The sequence below is a fragment of the Eleutherodactylus coqui genome, chromosome 5 (assembly GCF_035609145.1).
Source record: "Eleutherodactylus coqui strain aEleCoq1 chromosome 5, aEleCoq1.hap1, whole genome shotgun sequence".
NCBI classification, from domain to species: domain Eukaryota; kingdom Metazoa; phylum Chordata; class Amphibia; order Anura; family Eleutherodactylidae; genus Eleutherodactylus; species Eleutherodactylus coqui.
This window is the reverse complement of record NC_089841.1, coordinates 185092464-185119551: the sequence shown is the minus strand read 5'-3', so window position 1 is coordinate 185119551 and position 27088 is coordinate 185092464. Positions and strand designations below refer to the sequence as shown.

The window sequence follows — 27088 nt, the reverse complement described above, 5'->3', positions numbered from 1 at the left end:
GAACAGGTACGTTCTTACACTTAAAGGCGCTGTCTCCTGCTCATGACTCCAATTTGTTAACCATAGTATAAAGTGCCCTGGAAGACTCAGCATAGCCAATGTAACATTTGAATGGGTTTTATATAACACTACATTGTATATGTGTTAGCAGCGTACACTGATGATTTCATCAGATCAACTGGTTCTTTAGTTGGTGGACTTACAGAGACCAGTTGATTGCCACTGTGTGACCATCCCTTTAAGTGGTTGCACCATCTTGACCATTAGATTTTTCGCACATTTTTTCTACTTTCAATGAAGTACCTCTTATCTATGCAGTGATAACCACAGAGTATACTATACCATTAAACTTGGGCATCAACCACTGCAGTAGAGTTTACATTTTTTTGCTCAGAAAAGCTCAATATTGCATCACAGTATAGAATAATATAGGTTAGTGGATGATAACTGCTTGCTGGTGGTTGGAATTTGATATTGTGTGGTGTGTTCTATAAGGATTGCAAAAATGGTGTTTTCTGTTAAGTAGCCCTTATCCCACACCGCTGTGCTCTTCCAAGTCACTTTCAGTTTTCCAAAACCTTTTTTTCACCCATTGTCCTGTTCACAGAAGGTACTACGTGTCAGGAATCATCTAATGGATGGAAATCCCAATGCATTATGCTGTTAGCACTTGACTTGTGATTATAGAAGGTGATGATTGTCCTCTAGGCTTCATTCTTCTCTCCCTGTACATAGCCCGTGTTGCTTCTCTGGCTTCTATCACCACACGGAGGGCTCCAATTATTTGTCTTGGATCAGATGCATCCAAAACTGAAGAAAAATAGATGGACAAACAACCAAGATTTTTTTTTTTTGATCATTTTTCTTTAGAAAATTCAAATAGAGTTCTTATAACTTCAAATTTGAGTTGTCTTGGAGATATCTACCTCTAGCGCAATGCTCCCATGTATGCCACTGTATACGTCTCCCATAGGATCCCCATTGTGAAGAAATGTGTACCATGTGATATACCTTTTATACTATATACCTTTGCTTGGAATAGTGTAGTGTACTATCCTTTTCCATATAGTTAAAAAGTATGACAATATATACTTAGCTGATTTATAAAAAAAAAAATGCCCTCTTTCAGCAAAGGCTGGGTCTAACAAACCTACAGATATGCTCAGCATATGTGCCAGATATGCTGAACATAATACAATAATGGAATGTGAGCACACCCTAGGGCCTTAATATATTCATTTATAATTCTAATATATTCCTGAAGGAAGGGCAGTCAACAAGGCTTGAATGATATCAAGAACTCTGTATTGGCCCAATATATTTAATGTATCTTTATAGGGGCAAAGCTCCTTTATTTTGGCACAAAGTTCCAAATCTGCTGCTTCCTTTCACACAGTCTTAGTGGTAGATTATGAAATTCTGGCTACCTGCAACAGATAAAGGGGATGCTTACAGAACCCAATAATAAACTAATCATTGGTCAGCTTGCCATCTCCCACCAAGGAATGTCAACCAGAATGTTAATATATATGACTGTGTGAAGGCAAGCAGGTGCTGACAGAAGTGTTGGGTCATTACCCACCCTGTAGAGTTTGTTCTGTTGGGTCTACAGCTCTTCTCAAGAGGTTCGGCAAGTCTAGATAGGCAAATCCTAAATCCCGACACTCGTCATCCTCTTCATTCATTGGGTCGCTCACCACCGTGAACTTTAGCCTTTGTTATACCCATGATAGAAGAAATAAACATTTTAATTAAAAGAAGCTTTAATTATTCTAATGCTCAAGCACTAACTCCCTTGTGAAACCCCTTTTTACAATTGGGATTTGGTTGACATTTAGCCCATGCAACTATTCTTTATGCCATCATTCACCAATCATAATGACCAAAGTAGTTCCCTGTAGTGGCCAAAAATGTTCCATTTCGATAAAGTATTACACATTACAACCAAGAGTAAGCTAGTGATGCAGTTACATCTCAGGCAGATATGTAAATTATTAGCTATGGCATGATTAGATGAATGGTCTTGCGGCCTGAGGCCCTCTCATGGCGGCTTCCAAGAGACATTTTCCAGCAGGATAATGCTTGGCCGCACACAATAAGGGTGTCACAGGAATGCCTACACCACAATGCCACACTTGCATGGACTGCCCAGTCACTAGATTTATCGCTAATAGAACATGTTTGGGACCATCTGGGCCGCCAACTGCTTACGAGTTTGCACAATCTAGAGGCTCAGTTCCAGCAAATGTGGAGCGATATGCTGCAGGATACCAGACAGAATTTGTATGCCTCCATGCCCGCCCATAGCACATCTTGTATCCAAGCTAGAGGTGGTACAACAGGATTCTTGAGCCTTCATGCCCGTTCGTCTTGTGTCCAAGCTAGAGGTGGTACAAGAGGGTACTAGAGCCTCCATGCCTGCCCATATCACAACTTGTATCCTAGCTAGAGGCAGTACAACATGGTACTAGAGCCTCCTTGCCTGCCCGTAGCCCACATTAACGGTATCCAAGCTAGAGGCGGCCCATCAGGGTACTAAAGCCTACCTTCAAGAGTACCTCGTTAAATTATGCTTTTGCTTTGATATTGTAATCGCTTACTTATATCAATGTTACAATCATATAGAGAAAGTTTCATTAATAGGGGCTTAATTTTTATTTTATTTTTAACGATAAGTATATTTTGAAAGACAGTGTAGCTTATTATGTTATAATAGGGCAGTGCAGATTATTTATTTTGGAGGACACAATGTGGTTTATTTATTCTAGGGGACAGTATGGCTTATTAATTCTGATGCACAGTGCAGCTTGTTAAATAGCCAGTGGTCACAGTTTAGCTCAATAATTCAAGGGGCCAGTATGACTTATTACTCAGGGGGCACAGTGTGGCTTATTATTTGTTACGAAGCTGATTATGGTGCTGTATTTATGGTATGGCCTTGCTTCTGGCGCTGTATCTATGTTTTGTGCTTTAGTCTAGTGCTGTATTTGCTATGTGCTTGATTATGATTTTTACAGTGCTCTCATGTTCATAATACGCTGGCTGTGTTCTAACATGATCTAGAGCCCTTAGTAGCAGCTCCCCTCAAAGTCTCTCGAGCTGTGCTCCCTCAAAACCGTAATGTCCTTTTGCTAATTGTATGGGCAGACCTGACGGTAATCAATAGGGAGGGGGTAGGTTTTATTGTAGCACCCCTTGCTTTCTTCATGTTACTTCATAATTTCTACTTTTTAATTGATCTAAACACAATCCACACCTAAAACCATATAACTACCTACAATAAACACAACTCGGTGCAACACTGGCAAAAAGAAAACTGTGCACCTGACTCTGTCTCCTGTAGTGTCTGATCCCTCTAGCAGCATACAGAGAAACCGTCTACGATCTTCATGACTTTCACCATCAAGATGGATCACTGTGTAAAAAGAAAAGATTCAACCCCAAATGATAAAGGGGTTGACCAGTTGTAAACTATTCTTGACCTATTGTTAGCATAGGCCATCAATAGTAGATTGGTGGTCCCCTACCCGAGATCCCAGCAAATCAGCTGTTTGCTGAGCCAGTGCACTCATTATACTGAGCTGATTTCTGCAGGAAACAGACTGCTCCATTCTAACTGCAGTGGTCAGGCTTAGTATAACATGCCAAGTTCCCATTGAATTGAATGGCATGCAATACCAGGTCTGACCACTGCATTGAGAATGGAGCTGTTGACTTCCTGAAGAAATTGGCTCAGTGCATTGTTCATTAGCCGGGCAAACAGCTGCTGTACTATTGTTGGCCTATCCTTCAGATAGGCCATCAATAGTTAACTAGACAGCCTTTTTAAGGTTTTATATACTGTAGTCGTTATGCTATTCTAACCTTTGCTGAAATGGTAGAATATCTCTTCACCATGGATGGGCTTGCGAAGTGATAAAGGGGTCTCTGTTTCTTCAGGGGGAACACCAGGAAAATGAAATTCCACAAACACTCGCTCCACTGATTTATCAGACACCACATGAGAGCACGGGTCTAAAGCTAGAGAGGCTATCTCCACCCGAATCCTGGATGAAGGCTGGGCAGAAAGTACAGAGACATAACACACTATACAAGAGTTCTATATGTTTACAGACATTAACATTGGAGCTTTTTAATACTGAAATTGCAGAGTTATCATCCACATGCAGAAGATCTAGGAGCATCTGAGCTGCTAACAAGGGGGGAACTAGAATATATAGAGGCTCAAATTTGGTCTTCAGAACTGTTCAGCTGCAAAACATGCAAAAATAATACTAAAAGCAGGTATCTATTTATTCACTTACCAATTCATAGGGAAATAATGGTTGCGGTGCTATGACAATATCATCATCATCGCTATCTGTAATGTGCGACTCGCCAAGGTTATTTGATGTATCGTCTAGGAAAAGACAAGTCACATGTTAAACTTGACCAGCATATTAATAAGTATGGCTAATCAAGAAGCTGCCATGTTACCTTTTTCATTAGGTTGGACTTGTCTGACTGGTTTGAAAGAGCTGACGTATCTTGTTTCCTGATCTGATTGATCTATATCTTCACACACAAGACTCTCTTTATGTCGTGACGCCACTCCTGTAGAGATATCCTGCAAATGTGAAAGTGTCATTCTCAGCCTAAGGGCATATTCACACGAGCGTATATCGGCCGCGATTTCACAGCCGCCCGATATACGCTACCATCTAATGCATTGGATTCCAATGCATCAGATCACACAGGCATATTCCCACGCCGTAAAAGCGCCCAGCTGGGCGCTTTTACGCTGGGCAGGAAACTATCTCCTGGGCCGGACTACGGCTGCTGCCATAGACTCCTATGGGAGCCAATGACAACGACCGGAGAAGGCAGGTGGGAGAGAGTTTCGCAGCATGACTGCTAAACTCCCTCCCCCTTCTCTTCTTCTCTCCACCCCTTGCCACTGTTTGCAGACAAGGGGCGGAGAGAGGGCAGGAGCTTAGCTCCACCACATACCGCCTATTACCATTGCAAACAGCCGGAGGGGAGGAGAGGAAGTGAGCGAGCGAGCAAATAAATCTTGTTCATTGTGGAATGGAAAGTTTTGCAATTGTACAATATACTTTGAGCATCAATTATTTACGGTTTTCATGATCCCTGGTTGTAGTCATTGAATGTCAACCCTCATTACTTATTCTGAATATCTTCCCCGGCAGTGACGAGCACTCGGCTCCTTACAGGATCTACTGTTACAGAAATTTCTGCGACAGATCTGCTGCGTGTGAACAAATCCTAATAAGCCTTTAATTTTTACCAGGACAGATTTTCATAACCTGAAACTAAACAATGAACTTCCCATTCAGTGACTACCAAGCAGGGATCTTAAAGTGGTTGTACCAAAAATGTACTTTAATCGCCTATGAATAAGACAGGTGATTAAAGTCTGATGATGGGGGTCTCACTGCTGTAACTCCCACGATCTTAGGAAAGGGGGTCCCATGTCCCCCCTTCTCTTCACTGTCACCTGGATTTATAACCTGCAGTGACAAGGAGAATGAATGGAGTGGTGGTCACACATGCGCTGCTTTATACATTTTCAGAGGGACTGTTGGATATAGTCGAGTGCTTGTATTAGGCATTTTCCGTGAGCCCATTGAAATGAATGGAGCGTTGCTGTTCATTAGAGATGAGCGAGCGTACTCGGATAAGCACTACTCGCTCGAGTAATTTGCTTTATCCGAGTATCGCTGTGCTCGGGTCTGAAGATTCGGGTGCCGGCACGGAGCGGGGAGCTGCAGGGGAGAGCGGGGAGGAACGGAGGTAAGATCTTTCTCTCCCTCTCTCCCGCCCGCTCTCCCCTGCTCCCCGCTGCGACTCACCTGTCAGCCGCAGCGGCACCCGAATCTTCAGACCCGAGCACAGCGATACTCAGATAAAGCACATTACTCGAGCGAGTAGTGCTTTTCCGAGTACGCTCGCTCATCTTTACTGTTCATGCACAACCGCCACTCCATTCAATCTGATCTCACTGCAGATGAGAAGAGAGGGGGACACATGACCCTCATTCTGGGGTCTCAGTGGTGAGATCCTTACCGATCAGACTTTTATCAACCATCCTATGGATAGGTGATGAAAGTAATTTATCTTAATTTTGATGGGAAATTATAGTCAACCACTGATCTTGGAGCTGTTTATTATACCTGTTATGTTATCAGTTGTTACTAATTTTTTTAAAGGGTCACTCTTGCAATAACACATTTTTTCCATCCCTGCAGGGCTTACCTGATTGTCTGTCATACTCTACACATCTCTTACATAAATAACATTCACTTCCATGCAGTGCAGCATCCTTTATGATCCTTATCAGACAGCATCTTGATACCAAGTTTTCTCCCTGCTCACTTTCTCTATGCTCTGCTGGCATTCCCATGATGCATCAACAGAGCCTCACATGGCCAGCTAGAGTCAGTACCATCTCTGCCTGCTGGGAGGACACTGCCATTACCTTCTGTATTTTAAACTCATATTAATATACTACATACCATAATTATACAGTCAGGTGGCTGAGTTGTGATCTACTTCATTATAACTGTGTGACAGGAGCCTCTAATCATTAGTAGTAACTGTGATAAGAGTGTCTGTCCTGTATCCAGGAAGAGCCTGTGTGATAGAGTCCATATAATATCACCACACAGAAGTTATACTGACTGAAAAACTGACTTCTGGAGAGAACATAAAGCCAAGTAATTCTCAAATGGTGAGTGAGATAACTTTACCCATCTTCGGAGAAGGACTCCAGGAGGTTTCAGGTAGAAAGGAATAACCAATCAAAGTAATATTAACCATGTTATACATATACTGCGGGACGAGTTACATAATGAATGAAAAAACAATTTCACTGGAGTGCCGTTTAAATCATTCATTAATTTCAATTCAGCATTCAACCACCCACCTCCATGTTCATGTCCATCTCATCACTCTGGTGATCAGATGTTGAGGAGTCATCTCTCGTCCCTTTCTGCCTCAGCACTGGGTGGTCTGTGGTGTGGGGGTCTTTCCTTCCTCTTTTGTTAGCGCTTACATCTCTCTGCAGTTCCTCCTCAGCCTTCCGTGATTTGGATAGTCTGGATCTGTTCACATAAATCCTTGAAGCAGCCATAGATAAATCCTTCCTGGAAGATGGATGCTGGAACAATATTATACTTTTTAGTGCTTTTGTTTGTAATTGCGTGCATGTATATACTTTATAGCTTCATGGACAGATTACGATGAGAGTTTGATAGGTTTATTCCTACGTAAAAAGATTACCATATATACTCGAGTATAAGCCAAGTTTTTCAGCACATTTTATAATGCTAAAAAAGCCCCCCTCGGCTTATACTCGAGTAAGGTAAAAAAAAAAAATAAAAAAAAAAACCCCCCGCAATACTCACCTCCCAGCCGGCGTCTGTATCCCTGGTGCGATGGTCTCCCCAGCAGTGCAGCAAGCTGCTTGAGAATTCTCCCCGCAGTCATCTCCCTGCTCAGCTTTGAATTCCCCCGCCGCCAGCACTGTGTAGGTAAGCGCTGTGATTGGATCGAGCGCCAGGCAATCGCAGCCGGTGCTCGATCATCCACAGCCATTCAGTGGATGACATCACTGAATGGCTGTGATTGGTTTATCGAGCCGGCTGGGAGGTGAGTATTGCATTTTTTCTTTACCTAGTATATACTCGAGTATAGCTCGGCTTATACTCGAGTCAATAAGTTTTACCAGTTTTTTGTGGTAAAACTTATTGACTCGGCTTATACTCGGGTCGGCTAATACTCGAGTATATACGGTACTTATGTAATATAAAATAAAGAGTTTCTACGTCTTGAACAAGAAATCAAACTTCAGAATGAATAGCTATAGTGATACATTACAACATTATACTTTGCATACTATACACTAAGAAACTGACAGTAAAATCAGCTTACAAAACATGAACTTCCCCAATATAATCACAACTCTCACAATCTTTGATCTCCATATGAATTCTCTAAAGCGTTGTCCTCATCTACGTTGTGGCTTCCATTATAAATGGAGACCCCAATGCAGTGTTGGATGTATCATATAATCAATCAATGAATCATTGACAGATGGGAAGCTCCCACTTTTGCTTTAACAAGAGGTTTCGTAGCAGCTGAGGTGTTTAATACAAGACATAATATACTTCATAATATAAATTATTACTATTATTAGCATTGACTTGAGAGTCTCAAATGTGTTGCGTCTATATGGTCATGCAATGGTGACTGCTAACATTATTCTAATTCTCCTTAGGGGAACATTATCCAATATACTATGCAGATTTATGCTATTATTTGTGGTAATGCAGCTTCATGTACCTTCTCTGACGTTATATCACCACTGGTAGATAATTCCCAAAGGGTCTGACCAGGTTCATGGTAAGGATTTTTCCATTCCAAGCTCATTTGTACAGAGCCAACACACTTGCCATAAGAATTCATAAGCCCAAAATCCCCTTTAAGAGCCAGAAATGGAAATAAGAGATAAAGAAGACAGAAAGCAAATATTATTGGAATTATAATTGTTAATAAGCAATTGACTCTCGTAAATAGTATAAAGTTACTTTCTCACCTTGAATGCTGTTCCCCTGTGCCAGTCTCAGAAGGGGCACCTCAGCTTTTCCCAAGTAGACTCCTGGCTGAGTTTCTTCATCATCGAACACATAAATATAGAGGCGCTCCTTCTGGAGATAGCGCTCCAGGTCAATGGTCAACTGTAGGGGATAGATGGCTTCATACCCAAACTGAGGGTTGTTGCTACAAGGTATAATAGAGGTAGTATGGTCTGGGTAATGGTAAAAACGATAGGCAATGTATGGACTTGGTTGATGGCCCAAATGGCTTACTTTTAGACTTCTACAACCCCATATCTTGAGGATCAGTTCATTCTGTAGTCCACTACCTAATGGTGATTTCCAGAACTGAACAATAAGGAGTTAATAAATACAGTAATTAGATATTTACATTCTGTCAATGTACAGTTGATGAATATATTAATCAGGGCTTTTATTCATTGATGGATACATGGGTATTAATATTCTATTTTTTAAGGGCTCTTTCACATGGGCGACCACGATATGGCCGCTACGAAATCGCAGCTTTATCCCAGCGTTTTTGTAGCGACAGTGATGCATTTTTCTAAGGAAAGTCATGCAATGCTGCTGCCTATAATAAAATTGCGAGAAGGTTAAGCCCTACCCCGAAACTAAGTCCTAACTGCACTCCAAAAGAATAAGGAAATACTTACCTAGCAGGCTCGGTCCAGGTCCTCAATGAAGCGATGGGTTGGATTGGTTCATCCAGCACTGCAGTAATTGGCTAAGTAGCGCTGGGCGAACCAATCACAGCCAACTCTTTCTGGAGGTGGGATTTCTGAATCCATCAGCCAGGAAGTGAACGAGGACTGCAGGACATCTGGTGGCGCTCTGGAGAGCAGCAGAAGGACCCAGACCGAACCTGCTAGGTAAGTATTCCCTTTTTTTTGGAGTGCAGCTATGGCTTAGTTTTGGGCCTAAGTCACATCACATAAAAAATTTGACTTCGTGCATTGAGATGTGACAGAAATGAAGGCTCCATGGGCTACAAAAAATTGCAAATCTCGGCAATATAGAGCATGCCACGATTTTTTTTCCTCACAAGATAGTATCAGAGAAAACAGTGCTAATTTGAAGAAACCCATTGGAAAGTCCATGTGAAAGCGGCCTAACTCTTGCCAGGGTATAGATAACTTCTTTACTCCTCTGTATATTTTTACCTTTTCTGTATTTCCATGTCTGCGAGTGGATAAGTAGCCATGCGCTTTGTTTCTTTGCCTTTGAAGACACTGAACACGGGACAGGGCTCCATGCAGTCGCAGCCAGTAGCTCAGTTCCCCAATGGTCTCCCCAACTTCATCTAATGATAGCATAAAGATAATTTTAGCATTAATCTCTTAATCTGTTTGCAATTATCTCATATTTCAAGTTTCAACAATATATATATTAACTACACAAGGTTATTGAATGCTGCATGTAGGCACGCTGCCATATGGTGACCACACTGTATTACGATGGCCATCTCTCCATAATATGGCATCCTATGGAATACTGCATGCCTTTTTTTTCAATCAGACATGAATGGATTACATGTGGAGTATGGGTTTATTGTGTAGATTTATATGTATGCTATATTATGGATCTGTACAACATGAAACTGGCGTGCGCCTGTAATACTCAGTCAACATATCAAATCCACATTGTGAATGAAAAGACCCTTTGAAAAGTAAACTGTAATCCATAAAAATAAATTCATTATATAAATTGATCAGCAACATTTCTTATTTATTTTCCTGATTGGATTCCTTACCAGTTAGAATGAGAGAGTTGTATACTCTGTCTGTAGTCTGCAGTGCTGCATCCAGTTTCAGACGGCCTCTTGCCAGTTCACAGTGGTCAACCCCTTTAACTTGATAAAGCTCAACTGTTAGCATTCCAACTCTTAGATAGCGCAGAAACTCAGGATCTGGAGTTACGGCATAGTGAGAAGTGAAGTTGTACTGAGGTCTGATCCCAGTAACAACAGGGGTTGCATGGGTCTCAAAGTCATATAGGGAATAGATACAGAATGTGATTGGTTGAGGGTCTTCAATACGTCGTACGCCATAAGGGGTGAAGCAGATATCACTAATATGAACCTCAAACAGAGTTTCCCCACGATGCAGAGACGGAGGTGGGGAAGCATCAACCTCCGAAGAGGGAGAATCTTCAGTATTTAATCTGAATGGAAATGTTCCATATGCAATGTCTTTGAGTTGAGCTAAAAGAAACCAGAAAATAGAATATATTAATGATATACTCATCTGCATAATACAGTCCACTGTGAAGCAAACCAGTTACCTTCCAACATCTGGACTCTGGAGTTCCGCTGTTGAAGTCTGCCCTCGTAGTGATTTACCTTTTCTTCATTCTCCCGAAATTCACATTCTAGTCTAAGCTTTACAGTCTTCAGCTCCTCCTGACATTGAATATGAAGAAAGAAAATATATGTAGTAGACCAGATAGCTGATAAAAGATAACTGCACTTCCGTAAAACCTTTGACATGTCCCACCAACATCAGAAGTTTTGATCAGCGGGGGTTTGAGTGCCGAGGTCCGCACCAATCACTGAAATGAAGGGGCAGAAGTGGCTGTGCTCTTTCTGCTGTAATTTTCACTCTGTGCTCTTCTTGGCAAATGAAGATGGGCTTAAAGAAGTTTATTAACTTAAGCGAATGAAATGTGAATGTCCACTGTACTGGCTGGGAAGTAGAAAGACCATTTAAACTAATAAAGTTTATTTTAAAAGAAAGAACAAAGGCTTTAGGCGAAGGCTACATGGCATCTTTTGGCTGTCGCAGGGAGTGGCCAACAATCGCTGTGTGGCCTTGCAACCTCACATTGGCATTGAAGTCAATGGGGTTGCGGTGCGTGTTACAGGCTGTTGCAACCCTGACTGTGACCTGCAGGTCACGAAAAAAAACCACCAGTGAAGGACATAATGAAGTACACCAGCCAGAAATATCTAGTTCTCCATCAACAGATATTCTATGTTTTGTATGGCAATCCACCATTATTTAATATGTTACCTGGTAGTCAGTGTTGATTTTATGCTGTAAAGATAACATCTCACGGGCTTTCTCTAGCTCCAGAATAGTCTCAGCATGAGCTGCTTCCATTCCCCGCAGACTACTTTGTCTTTTCTCCTCCATGATCTTTCTTCTCTCTTCTTCCTCTCTTCGGAGATCTTCGCTTTCCATATTTGATACTAAATCGGGTTCTCTCTGATTACTTTTCCCTTCTTTCTTTTTTCGTTTTTCATCCCTCAGATCATTTTCTCCACCATTACTTTCTGTCACTCTTTGGAGGTCTTCAACTTTGGTTGACTATATCATGTGATAAAGCTATTATCAATCACTAGTAGTACAGTAGTAGTAACATAGTAGTAATAACATTATGTTAGATGGTAAGACCCTTGTATATATGGATGTTATCATGAAAAGCTCCAAAAAATATTTCAATTATTATTACATAACTGACAATATTATATTCTATTCACACGGGGCATTAAATGTGCATCAAAAAATAGCACTAATACCACACCACAACAAAACAGTACATAAATTACTGTATTTCTACTACCCCATTACCCCCATGTGAATATACTCATATGCAAATTATTGACAGCCATTAAAACAAGCCTCTGGTTTCTGGACAAAATTCTATCCCAGGACTGGAGGGGGAAGGGGAATATATTACCTGCAGTTGTTCTTCTCTGCCAGCCCTCCAATCCGCCAGTTCCAGGTTCCGTTTTCAGCTGTCCAAGATGGCCGACATAATCTTCATACAACCTAATCCTCATGTTCCATTGGTAGTGTTAGACTACGAATTCTAGTTGCCTGTTCTCTGATTGACCAGAGCTGCTCATGTGATCACCACTGGCCAATCAGAGAGCAGTGCACCGTGTGCTTTAGGTAGATAGAAAATTATAACACCATCTTGGATAGCTGAAAGCAGGGCTCAAAACTAAAGGATCGGAGGGGCAGTAGAGAAGAACAAATGCAGGTAATATACCTCCCTTCCTCCCCCTCCAGTTCCAGGGCAGAATTTTGTCCTGAAAATCGGATGGTTGCTTTAATTAGCTGCATAATGATATTATAGATGTCTTGCTTGAAATAATTGCTACGAGTATAATTACGGGATTCCTCTTACTATATTTGGAGTAAAGAAGGTTATTAATTCACCCCTTATATTAGGTAAGATTGGCAACTATTCATAGTCACAGTTTTGCTTTTGATTTCTGGAACAAAATAGTATAAAAATAATAGTTTTTTTCTGTGGAGCTCATGATTTTTTCATTTTCACCTCAGCTTTTTGTCCCGTCGTGTGCTCGTCCTTCGGAACATTCTTAGCAGTTGTTAGAAGAAAAAAATCTGATAGTTTGTCTTGGAGATAATGTATTTCCTGCATCTTCTCAAGGAGTTGAGACTGCAGCTGAGATATAACTTGTTTTAGATGATCGTTTTGCCCTAAGAACATTGGAGAACAAAGTTACTTGAGTAAATGTTCCAACAATTAGCATGTAGTAAAAACCCCTAGTTATAAGTATATTGGATGACCAGTGATGTGTGTTATTGATGCCATGTATTTCCCATATAATTCATTGGACCAGGACTTTGACTGACCTGTATCAAATCTTCACTGTCAGAAGATTTTTCTAATATCTAATCTGTGCTGGATTTCCACTGTTTACACATATACATAGTTGTTAACAGGAGCAAAAAAGAAAATTTTGAGTTTTCCCACTCACTACAATGCGGCTCCTTTATATTGGGCACTTGCTAATATATTTTAAATAGAGCATCGTACACATGCTGTAAGTTAAAGGGATCTGCTATTATAAAAGAGATTCATTTGCTCTATTAGTAAATTTTAAAGAAAATGTATGTGGCAATAGGGCATGCCATTGTCCTGTACATTTTTTGCTTCTGATCAGTTTATTACAGGCCACCCTAGGGAATTGGGATTTACAGGAACATGTCACAAGAATGCCTTGGGGCAAGGCTGTTCAACCTTTTGGTGTCTCTGGGCCACATTGAAAGAAGAAGAGTTGTCTTGGGCCGAACATTAAATATACAACTACTAACAAAACACGTTGGAATTCTGCACGCAGATTTTGCCCATTGACAGGGCTAAAATCGATTGCGAATCTAAAGCAAAAACTGTAGCAGAAGACCACAGATTTTGCCGCAGCTTCTAGAGACAAAATTTGAACATGGGAAAATTCTGCCATGTGAATATATCCTTAGAGTTCAAATTAGCAATTAAAACCCCCCTGAAAAATTGAGACAGGCAGCACTAAACTTCTAAATGAATGCAGCTGGGGTGGCTGACCTGGCTAGTGTACAAACTACTGTCTGCACTGAGCCACCCGCTCTTTAACCCTCACAGATTCACTGACAGTACTGGTGCTGGGCACTGGGCGATGGCCTAGCTGCAGCCCGAGAGAGAATTAGAGAGGGACAGGAAGAGGAGGAGCTAAGACAAGGTCGGGCTGCTCTCTGTTGCTCCACTGAGTACCCTCCCACGCCTCCAGATCAACACGACCTGGAGGCGGGACTAAGTGCTGGACCAATGAAGGGGCTCCCAACTGGCTCTCCTCTCCACTGTGACTCTCCTATAAATTGGAGCAGCAACAGCAGCGGCTGAACTGTAAGTGCCACCCCGGGCTCCTCGCCCTTGCAAGCCAGAATCTCCCTACTCTGTTTCTTTTGCAGTCACACGCCATAGCAATTGGGCAGGCAGGGCTCTGTGGTTGTCACTAACAGCAGCCAATGCTGTGTATAATGAGGCACAGCGGCTGGCCCACACTAGGAATTTTTCCAGTACAGTAAACGGCTAACCCGCCCCTGTGGACCGCATTCATAGCCATCCTTGGCCACATGCGGGTTGTGAGTTGGATACCCTTGCCTTAGAGGATAAAAATGTTCTCTTCTCGCCATTGCTGCACATTAATCAAGTCTTTGGACATTACGCTCACATTTTGTATTTGTCATATAAACTACTAAATTTGTCTTGTAGAATATCGTAGCATAAGATATAGCAAATAATTAGGTTTTATGTCTATCAGTTTTGCCATACAAGAAGTTGATGTCTAACAACCACCTTTCTCCAGCTGAAGAAGCTCCTTGCTTTGTGTGAGGTCAATTACATGACACTGAATTTGTCCCTCCAGTTTTGTGATCTGTGCCTTCAACTCAAACTCTGCCACTTTCCAGGAGTTCACGTGTTCCGTGTCCAGAGAGCTGACAAAGAAATGAAATATCTGTTCACATTCAGATGTATTTATGAACATCAGTCACTCAACTTTCCTTTCTTATTTCACCTCTGTAGAAGATTCTCATAGTTTTCTTTAAGAAGTTCCTTCTCCTTCTCAAGATCAGAGACTTGTTCCTGAAACTGAAATAACAGCACTGACACTTTGTAATATTTCAGGGACCAACAAAGTCATTAACGGCTACAATATAGAGGTTGCAAAGCGTGTAGTTGTACCTAGATGCCTTTAAAATGTAAGAGCTATTAGTGTTACAATCACACTAGATGGCGTTATCTGCATTACTAATATTAGATGACATTGTCAGGCTTCACATCTTATAGTCTTCACACAGTCACAACTCGGGAAACAATAACCATTTTACTGTGAACTTTAGACAAACAACTTACTTCCTATAAACAATAGTTACATTTTACATGTTGAGTCATCTGTGTTAATATTTTAACTCAGCCTCATATTAATCTACCATACAATAAACATGGGACAAAAGGGTTACGTATCTCCATACTTAGGGTCTGGTTATCTTCTAGATCTACCTCAAGCAGTGACTTCTGGAGGTTGGCCATGTTCTTCTGATCAATCTCCATTGCCAGCACCTTGCCTCTTTCTTCTTTCAGTTGTGAGCTGAGGTCCTCTAACTGGATCAACACCGCTTGGTGACTGAGTGTCAGCGACTTCTGCTTCTATGGGATGAAAGTGACAAAAGAAGTAGTTATTTAAGTGTGGCTCAAACTAAGACTTTGGTAAATAATTTGTAACTGGTCTTGGAGAACAATCATGAAACTCATATCTGCCGTAGCCTATTTGATGTTCAATATCATTATCAGACTTCATATACTGTAGTACAGCAGCTCTCAATGTATGCATTTTGAAACCATATATAAGCATATATAAGTAAGGGTGGTTTCACATCTGTGGCAGGGTTCGCGGTTTCCTGTTCCGCACGGGGAGCAGAAAAGCGGAATCTCCATGGCCAAATGGTTCCGTCTTTGGACGAAACCGAACAGCGCCCACCGGACCCTCTGTTAGATGTTCTTTTTCCCTATGACTTGAGGCTCTAAGTCTGTGTGGTGGCGGGCAGCTTCAGCACTTCTAAGTGTATAACCGGTTAAGATGGTGGGGTGCTTTGGACAGCCTCGCTCCCTGAGCGTCTGCCTAAACCATCCTTTATAATTTACCACTGACTCCTGGTATTAACTTCAGAAAAGTAACCAAAAACCTAAACATAATCTAGATGTGTGACAGCTCCCTTTTGTGTGATTGTTCCTAGCAAGAGAAACCAAGTAATCTTGTAGATTTAATACCTCTTAATAACTAAAAAAAATACATGTATCCTGTCTGCGGTCAGTAGATTTAAGCAGGTCTTGCAGCTCCTTACATTGCAGGGATAAGTTCCTTTTTGTGTGTAATGTAAGGAGCTGCAAGACCTGCTCACATGTACTGACTGCGGACAGGATGCAAATCCCCAACACACAGCAGGACTACAAGATCCCAGGGACACTCACATGTTCCACGTCCAATATTGTGTACCTGATCCTGTGCAGTAAATGTCCTGTTGGGGCCTTTATGTTGGGGAAACAGGACAAAAACTAAAAGCAAGAATGAGATCGCTTCGCCAGATAATTACACAGAGAAAGACAGAATTACCTGTGGCCAAGCATTTTTCTAGTCACAGACACAACATACAACATATGAAAGTTATTATACTTTAAAGCAATTTTAAGTCCCAATGTCACAGAAGAATTTGGGAACATAAGTTTATAACCACCTTTGATACTATCAGAAACTGTAAGAATCTCGGAGGGGAGGGGGGGTTACATCAGTGGAGATTATGAGATATGAGAAACCCAGAGCAGAGGTAACACTCTGGCCTGTTGACCCCCTAACATCAATTTAGAGACCATAAAACTTTCACATTCCTTGTTACTGGACTAATTATTTACTGTTATGCTCACAACATGTCTATGCCCTCTTATCCTGTCTCTGGTATTTATTTAAGTGAAAATTACGTACATCATGTCTGTGCCCTCCCATGTGATCATGTGTATATGTTTTTAAATAAATACGTCTTTAGATCTGTTCCATTATGCTTGAGGAAGAACCCTGCGTAGGTTTGAAAGCTTGCTATAACATAATGTATTTTTGTTAGCCATTAATTGGTTTCTCTCACTAAGAACAATCACACTTTCCTCTACTGGCTAACACAGTACTAAACTTTTTACGTAGCTCCCCTTTGAAATCTATAGAGCCTGGAAAATCTAAATTAATACAACAATGAAGAACATCTGAACAAAACTGTTTTAATCTGAGGGTGGGCCTGGATATCTTTCTTGAGCGATACAGTATTATATGTTGGAATAATCCCTGGATCAACAACCCTTTTGAAGTTATTAATAATTATGATTGCCAGATTGGCGTCAGAAAGGAATTTTTCCCTTTAAATGGGGAAAATTGTCTTCTACCTTAATCGTTTTTTTTGTCTTCATCCGGATCAACATTGGGGGGTAAAAGGCTGAACTGGATGGACATATGTTTTTTTGGGGGGCCTTACATGCTATGTTACTATGTTTGCAGCCCTGTGCTCCTCCATGGGAGTAAGATATGACTGTAAATTAAGACTATACAGAAGTTTATTTGCAGCCTGTAACTATAGACAGGGGATTTTCCCAGTTCTATAATTGTACTGAGGGCAGAGAATGGTTAAAAATAACAATCTAAGTTATAATCACCTCTCTATCCCCCTGCCGATCCTTACTGACAGTCTTTGTCTATGTAGCTGGGGGTGGGGGGGGGGGGGGTGGAGTATATGGCTCAAGATCGCTAAGCCCAGTGGTTGGTTGCAACAGTCACTTGTAAGTCGGAACGTCACCACTGCAGCCAAGGAAACACAGACTGGCGGTGAGGACTGCAGCGGCGGCCTGGACCAGCAAGGGATCAGAGCGGTGACATTGAATTTATTATATTGAACCATTAACTGCCCTTTAAGTCTATAAGCAGGAACATTCACACATGGAGATCCTCTTTACATTGACCTGTGTAAGTTGTAATTTCAAATGAATGTTACATACCTCGTGTAGTTCTGTCTCATAAGACTGAGAGTGATAAAAATAAAAATAATTAATATACACACTGAAATCCTGTAATAAAATAAGTATAGCAGTGACATTCTCTATCATTATACTGTCATTAATGGAATTATTTTCTGTAACAGAAGGTCTCGGGTTCTCCTGATCACTTGGTTGGTATATAGAATGTCTGCAGGGCTGCCTTTGGTTAGATGGATGTGCAAAAATTGTTTAAATGCCCCCCACCCCACCCCACCTCCTGCACAACTGTTATAGAAGGAAACAAATTAAGAAGCTAACGACAAAGTCACAAACAATGGGGAATATTTATGAAGTCTTGTAGCCACATATCTGGCCTATAAAAATTGCAAATGATGGTGCACACTTTACGCTGGTCTCTGTTACTTTTCTGAAAGTGGGCAAGGCTATCAAAAATGGGGCATGGCCTTCCAGACCCATCAGATTTATAATTTATGCCAGGGAAGCCTAAACTAGCTTTAGCTCGTCTAAGTGAATATGCCCCAAGGAGTTTTGTAATTGCTTCAATGAATTAAAAATGAAAACTAGCGATAAAAGAGCATTTTTTGGAATACTTGTGCAATTTTCTATATTTTTTTTGTCTATTTTACTCCTCTACATCTCACCACAGGTAAAATCATCCCCTAAAATCATCTCTCCTTTTCCACCAGTATCATCTGACTCCCCCAGTATTACTTCCACCCCAAGGTGTCTACCCACTCCAGTATCATCTGTACCCCCAAACATAATCTCTCCCCTCCCGCCAGTATCATCTCATTGCCCCTAGTGTAATTTCTCCCCCACAGTATCATCTATCTTGCACCTCTATTACTGTCTCCAGTATCATCTCATTGCCCCTAGTGTAATTTCTCCCCCACAGTATCATCTATCTTGCACCTCTATTACTATCTCCAGTATCATCTCACCCCCCCAGTACTATGTTCCCCCCCCTCAGCATTATCTCCGCCACAATATATGTCTCTTCAAGTATGAATCCCCTCCTCAGTATAAACTGTTCCCACAAGTATAATCTCTGCTCCCTAATATATCTCTCTCTCCCCTCTAGTATATATCAATGTTCACGCTGATCGCGGCTGTTGTGGGTGGGTGTCAGTTCTCAAAAACAGCCACCACCCGTCATTTGTGGAGCAGGATTGGCTCTCGTTCCATACAAACCTGGAACGCCCAGGATGTAAATGTAAAGGGAGTTACATAACTGCTGCCGCATGTTTTTGCATCTCCCCGGTATAGTCAATTCTCCCAATATAATCTCTCCCCTGAGCATAGCCCCCCTTTTCATGGTATTATGTCCCTACCTCCTGGAAGATAATTGTCTTATTCCCTGAATTGGAACCCGCCTTTTCTCTTGAGATGCAGCAGCAGATGTCACCAGCAGCTCTTCCTTCTCCATGGATCTTACAGCTCCTACATGACAAGGGAAGGAGCCCCTGAAGAGCTCTTGTGTGACAGGGGTGTATATAGAACTTATGAGACCCCACAGAAAAACTAATAATTGGCATCTCTCTGTGTCCCTGCCTGTTCCCTGTATTAAAAAAACAACAAACCTATACATAAGACCAATAAGATATAACGCAGTGGGCTTAGTTGCAGCAGCTCAGCTCTTTGCATTGTATGTAGTATACCTGTAAACAATGCAGTCATCAAATATTATCCATATACCAGTACTACATAAAGAGAAGTGATTCGAGTGATCACAAGTGTCAACTTCTCTGAGAAGCAAATAAAAAACATACGACTCAAAACAATTAGGGCCCATGCCACTACGAATACTTCTTTCAGCCAAAATACATCTCTGCACACATTTTCCATCCCCATCCTGCTGCTACTGCTTCCTCTTGGTACCTCTTTATTGTACTACTGCTACTTCTGGGGCCCCGTAAAGTAATAATGCACCTTCTGTGCCAGTAAATGTACCCCCTCTGGGGCATCATAAAATAGTAATAGTGCCCCCTCTGTGTCCCTCAAAGTAATAGCAATAGTGCCTACTTTGTGCTCAGCAAAGTGATCGTGGCCCTCAAAGTAATACTGCCCTCTCTGTGGTCCCTTATATTAATTGTGTCCTCTGTGGCCAAACAAAGTAATAATGCCCAGTCTGTGACTTCACAAAGGTCTACTGCCATCTCTGTGCCCCTCAAAGTTATATTGCTCCCCTGTGGCACCACAAAGGTCTAGTGCCCCCTGTGCCTCTCAAAATAATAGCAATAGTGCCCATTATGTGGCCAAAATGATAGTGGCCCTCAAAGTAATACTACCTCCTTTATGGTCCTTCATATTAATTCCTCATACAGCTTCTCTCCTATCTCCTCTCTAAACTCCAGCCAACAGCAAACTTTCTTCAGAACTCACACTTCTCCCTTATGCTGTGTGGCTCTGTACATAATCTGACTGCTCCCATCTCCTGTTCTCCACCCACACTGTACTTTTACAGCAGGAGATGGGGCAAAGAGGTGGGTTATACACAGAGCCAAGCAGCATGAGGAAGACACAAGAGTCATGAAGAAGGTTCTGCTGTTGTCATCCACACTTTCGGGTAAAGGGATGAGGAGAGGAGGCTGAACTGAGAGAAAACATCTATCTTTTACAATGGGGTGCACGATGATGGCAGACCCCAAACTCAGGAGGGGCATTGCACACTTTGTGGCTGCATACCCCTAAGGCTGGCCCTTGCTATAATTCTGCTGACAAAGTAATTGTGCCCCCCCTGTGCCCCTCAAAGTTATAATGCTCCTCTGTGGCATTATATGTTTGAGGGGCACAGAGGAGGCACTAGTAGTGATATGGCCATGAATATATGAATTATTACAAATTTAGGATAGAAAGTTCACACTTTACCTCTTTGAGCTGCTGGAATTGTTCTCTTAGAGCGCAGAGACTTGTGCTTTTTTCTCTGAGTTCCTTTTGCAAACGGATATTTGTCACATTTTCTTGGATAGTGGTCCTAGAAGAATAGATATATTTCTTCCATCACCACGCATAACGGTGGTTTTGAAACATAACAATGGTAAAGTAACATATCCTGTATCATTCATTCATATGTCATCATCATGTAATATAGTAGCATAAGTACATTGGAACTTTGGCCAAGCTCACCGTTGATCTTCCACTTGCTGAAGGGGAAGTATCATTTCTGTCCCCAATTCCTTGGGCTTACTAGTCCCCATGTTCTTTAATAAGGCTGTAGTCCGATCATCCGCACTATTGGTTTGTCTCCTAATGATCTGAAACCTGGAACCAGAAATTAAATTCAAAGACATAAATTAAAGGTTTTGCAATCTAGTCTTTCCAGATCTTCATTCTTAATAGTATTAATCCTACAAGAAGTTGGCATTTTCCTGACACTACTGTATGTCTCAGAAGAAGATGACAGCCTGGCGGGGAGCGGTGAAGGCAAGCATTGAATTTAAGGACATTGTGATAGTATACAGTACTTACAGTCGGTCAATCTCAGCTCTGGCTTCGTCACTAAGAGTCTCAACACAGTAATCACCAGTTCCGTGTGGGTGTCCAATATCTGGTCCTTGCACAACTAGACCTGGAATATGTACCATTAGATAACCAAGAGAATTTTGAGGACTTCCAAATGGTTATACATTTAATCATCTGTCATTTGGTTATCTTTTCCATTTGAGGTTAGTACTCACCTCTCTTATATTTATCTGGCAGTACTGCAGGTTTTCTAACCCCAGAATCTATCCGAGCGCTCACTGAGCTGTAGGGACAATGTCGGCAGCCACTTTGAAACTGCAGCCTTTGCTTGTAAGTAATTAGTCGGTGCCTTAGGGCTTCATTTCTACGTTCTAAGTCTCTTACACGATCTTGCAAGTCCTCAATCATTTCCTCGGCCCCTAAATCTCTACCATCTCTCGGGGCACCGGGCCCTTTCTTTTCTCCTTGCTTGCCAATCTCCGAAGTCAAACGAAGCAATTTAGTGGCCATTCTGTTAAGAAAAAACAGATTTGTATTATCTGTATTGGCCACTTATTTTCTTCACTGAACTGGAAATAGATGTTGTATATAAACGTCAAACTATATTGAATATGCTGATGTTTATAGGTAAACTAATAAATATATGCAAACACCATACTATGAAACACAAAGAACACTCGACTGCCTAGATTGGTGTACCTCTTAATTTTGTCTTCTTGCCTTCTGGCATAATCTTTGAGTAGTAGATTCTCCTCATGAAGACGCAGGAAATTGTCCTCTAGCTCTTCACGGGATATTAAAGAAACTCTCCGTCTAGCCTTCAGATCTTTCTCTACATGAGAGAGCATATATGGGTTAACTTGCATGGAAAAATACACAAAAGAGAATCAGGTGGGCAAACCTACCTGACCTACTGGTGGACCTCAAACGGGGCCAGATGGTTGGCCAGTTTCCCACCCTTTTATACTCAGATGCTCATCAGTAAATCATACATGGAACATACATGGAACTGTTATTAGGTTCAAGGGATTTACAAATTCCCTTACCACTAATATATACTCTAGTATAGAGCAATGCAGAGAAAGATGCATGGTCATATATGAAAATGGCATGGCAGAGGTGACAATACAACTTACTAGGCCTACTATCACTGTTATGGAGGCACTGAGCATCTTAATGTGGCGCATGCAAAACAAAATTGTCTTTAACTTGACACATGTGTAACTGTAAAGCGAAAGATCAACTCGTATCACTGCCAGTGTGCATATATATACTAATACAATGATAATAATAATAATAATCTTTATATAGCGCCAACATATTTGGCAATACTTTACAAATTAAGGAAAACATACAAAAGATAGGTCATAACATCCGGTAATAAACCAATGCACATCTTGAACAATAGGGGTTTGGGTCCTGCTTGCAAGAGCTTGCAGACTATAAGGAGGGACACACATAGGATACTGTATATATACATACATAATGCAGCTTCATCTAATGCAGTTTTAAGAGTTTTATTGTAACACTCAGCAGCTGGGTCGGGACAAGAGAACGAAGAGATGGCAGACAGTGAGGATTGTAAGGAGTCTGAAAAATGCTGGGTGTAAATTGACTGCAGATTTCTGTATAAGCAGTAGGTAGGAGAGTCCTTAGAGAGACGAGAATACTTGACAGTAAAGAAGAGGAAGTTGTGATCAGAGAGAGGAGTTTACAAAGTCAGAAACAGAAAGAAATATGGAGGAAAACCAAATAAAGCGTATTGCCATCTTTGTATGGGGAAGCTGTAACCTGTGAGAGGTCTAGTGATAGGAGGTGAGAGGAGATGGGAATATTGGGTTGTCAACAGGGATGTTAAAGTCACCCAGGATGAGAGTTGGAATTTCACAGGGTAAGGCCGCCTGCACACAGGGCGGGTTTGCGTTGCGGAATCCAGAGGGGACGTTCGCCTCCAGATTCCACAGCAAATGCCGCCCTGCTACAGTAAACTACGATTTCCTGCCCACGAGCTGAAATTGATTGTGATTTTCTGCTTGCAGGAGAGAAATCGCAGCATGCTGCGATTCTCTGTGGCTTCCGTGCAGATAGCTTCTATTGACTTTAATGGAAAACGCCCGCCCTGCGACTGTTCCGCAATCAGCGGAAGGGTCGCGGGATCGGCATCATCTGTACTGTGCATGTGCCAGCGGGTTCGGCCGGCACATCCACATTACAGATTGAAGACACTGCGGACAGGTACACAGGGTGTCTGCAGGGGTCACTGGCTGGGCACCGGGTCGGATTCCACTGTGGGATTCTGCATGCGAAATCTAACCTGGTCGTGTGCATTCGGTCTAAGGAGTGGAGGAGTCTGGGGGCAAAATGATCCAGAAACTGGTTGGAAGGGCCCAGAGGGTGTGAACTTCAAAAGAGCAGAAAGTGAGAGAGGGTACCCGGGGGAATGACCTGGAAGGTACATTGTGAAGAGAGAAGAATGCCTGCTCATCCACCACGACTATTCTTGGGTCTGGGGGCATGGGAGAAGTGTAGCCCACCATAAGATAGAACAGCCAGGGAAGCAGTGTCAGACTCTTGAATCCACATCTCTGCAAGAGACAGCAGGTTGAGAGATTTTGTAGCACAGCCATCATGGATGGTGGGGATTTTGTTACAAGCTGACTTACAGTTCCAGAGCGCACATTTAAAGGGGACAGGAGAAGGTGTACAGGGAATATTTACCAGATTGGGGAGTTTCTAAGTGGGGTAGATAAAAAGTTATAGGTAGGGGAAACAGAAGGAGGGCCGGGGTTAGGAGAGATGTCCCCGCAGCTAGTAGTAGGAGGATAGAGAGGGTGAGCAGATGGTTGAGGGATTGGCACTATGTTTAACAGTGGAGTCAGGCGGTTTGAGGTGATCTAGGAAAGCGAAGAGTGCCGTGAACTGTGAGGAGAGAGGGGCTGATGTGGATGGAAGGCACTGAAGGCGGACATACTGGAGCTATAGAAATAGTTAAGGTGTGGAAATGCAATTTAGTAAAGAAGAGTAAGTAGCATACCTGTCTCCTGCCCTGTCTAACTGCCATGGTATAACTGCCCAGACACTTTGTATTTGTATATAGGTATATGGCCGATATATGGATATTATTACAGCATATTAAATCCCGTGGGCATAACACACTATTACCATAGGCTCATGTGAGACAGCCCCTACTCAGAGCAGTAACATTTTGTTCTACTGGCTAACATGGTACCAAACCTCTCTCCTAGTAGCCTCACTAAAACCCTCTGAAAAATGAATGGAAGTTATTTATCATGTATGCGTACATATGAGATATTTCAACATGTAGTGACTGCTGAAGATATTAGTAAATATTGTGCAAAAACTAACCACTATATTTGTTAGTGTATCTACTACATACTTGTTATGCCATAAGCCTTAAATGTGACATGCCTGTTCTCCTGATGCGCCTGTTTTAATAAATACTTGTATTCCACATGAAATAACAATACTAAAGTATCTTTTCTAACAAAAGTGCAGTGCTCCTCTATTATGCCTCCTGGAAATATAAGAATATATTGAAAGTTGGTCGTTACCATTCCCTTTGTCAATAATGTTTCTCCCTGCACTCTCTGACTTTGCCAACTTAGTGTCAAACTGTTAGGGCACACACCATATTGACAAGGGGAATGGGGATGCCCAGCCGTCAATGTATTCATACATTTCCAGGAGGAAAGGAAGTGATAACAATGTTGGCATCTACAATAGATCATACCTTTCATTTTGGGAGGCTTCAAGTACCTCTGGAAGTGAGTTGCTTTTGCTACATCTGTAAAGTAAATACCATAATGTCATTGAAATCAAACTATTACCTAAATGTAGTAGGGGAATTTAGATTTTTTAGTATAAAAACTGACAGTTTTAGAACAGAGTACCTTGTATAGCTGCAATTACTGCTGGCCTGCAGTCGGTATCTTTCACAGGAAGGTCCGAAGAAGTTTCATCAAAAACTGACATCTTCAATCTATCATAACCATCCAAGTTACAGACCTATCACATACATAGCACTATGTCAGGGTCAGGGCTCAGTACAATATCATATCATTCACAGTCTATCTATCCACCTGACTTACTGCACTTCGTATAACTCACTGAGAAATGTCTCTTCTCCTCCTTGTGGTATCCTTTTCATCTGTGTCACTTCTTCCTCTGGATTAAAGTCCTGCTAATCTCAGCCCCATCTGTTCCTGGTGGGGGGTGTATTGGCCAATCCATGAACGGTGTAAATCCTAGTTAAACAAATCTTCACAAGGAATTGACAAAGCAAAATGTTTTAGGAAAAAAAGCTGAGAATTCTCTTACTTTTTCTTAGAGAACTATGCTTGAGACTGCGCAAAACTTATATCCTATTAGTACTATTACTTATAATGGCCCTGCTAGTAATGCCACGGCCTCTACTACTGATAATAGAATTACTAATGATGCCACTACGTCTACTACGGTAATAATACTGCTACTAGAACTAGAACAAGCTATTTAGTGTGCTGTGATAGGATTATAAAGCGCTGCGGAGTAAGTTGGCGCTATACAAACAAAGATTATTATTATAGTTTTAGAAAAGTTACAATTAATTTCATTTAATTAGGCCAAGTTCAGATCAGCTTTCTAAAATATTTTTATTACACAGATTTGGTAAACAGGTAAAGGAAATGATCCTTCAGCACATACTTCATCTCTGTGGGGTAAAACCGATGCCAATAACTGGGCAACAGTCTATCTCATATCTATCTATCTATCTATCTATCTATCTATCTATCTATCTATCTATCTATCTATCTATCTATCTATTGTACTTTGTGCTAATTAATAAATAATTTCTTAAAGGAGTTGTACCAACAAATCACTTATTTCCAGTATTCCCATTGAAATGAATGGAGTGGTAATGTTCATGCTTGACTGCGGTTCCATTCATTCAAGTACCTTTGGGCCCCCTGTTTTTTGGGACCCTTACCGATCATGTATTCAAAAGCACGGCTTAAAATCATGGTAAAAGTTTGCACTCCCTATATTATACATCAGAAATACATATACATATGGAAGTCACTATATTTTATATTGCAAATCATTCTCCTTTTCCTTCCAAATCAATTACAATGATAATAAATATTAGAGATGAGTGAGCACCCAAATGCTCGGGTCCTCGTTATTCGAGTCGAGCTTTTTGTAAAATTTGAGAGCTCTACTCTATTAACAAACCCCATTGACTACAATGGGAGACTTGAACATTTTTGTATGTGGGCCGCCGGGTCCCAAGCTATTTTTTCCTTTTTTTTGGGGGGGTGGGAAGGGGGCTTGCTTTCGTCTCTTCTCCCTGCCTGCCAATCTAAAATTGTCAATCCCTGCCAATCTAAAATGTATGAAGTGTGATCACAGGTATATCTCAGCTTCTTTTATCTGCTCATTCTATCAAAAGATCATCTTGTAGAGCCGAGCTTATAATGTCCTTATGTCATGCCATGTTTACAGTAGTTACAAAGTGGAGCATCACTTGTGTTTCTGGTGTTACACCTTTACATACAAAAGCCTCATGGACCCGTGTGTCCTCCATGGTTGTCAGCCTATGCGTTTTGGCCAAAATGCAGTACCAACACCCGCATTTCATTAGTATGCATTAGTATTTTTGTATGTAGTTTGCTAGTTGGTGGGGGAGC

The 27088-nt window shown here is 41.5% G+C and overlaps 1 protein-coding gene across 1 annotated transcript; it reads right to left on the bottom strand.

The window, feature by feature from the left end:
• Positions 1-360: 360 nt before the first annotated feature.
• On the bottom strand, positions 361-25394 carry RPGRIP1 (RPGR interacting protein 1). The gene is made up of 24 exons (XM_066604983.1): positions 25313-25394; positions 22101-22233; positions 21617-21912; positions 21408-21507; positions 21066-21200; positions 20808-20913; positions 17940-17963; positions 15408-15554; positions 14923-14996; positions 14703-14842; positions 12903-13066; positions 11627-11923; positions 10899-11016; positions 10369-10818; positions 9779-9918; positions 8597-8945; positions 8344-8480; positions 6926-7159; positions 4477-4606; positions 4305-4399; positions 3865-4057; positions 3325-3415; positions 1583-1713; positions 361-810 (listed from the first exon to the last, which is right to left on the bottom strand). Exons 1-24 carry the CDS (start codon positions 25392-25394, stop codon positions 656-658), a joined length of 3921 nt encoding a protein of 1306 aa, XP_066461080.1. The 3' UTR covers positions 361-655.
• Positions 25395-27088: the final 1694 nt, after the last annotated feature.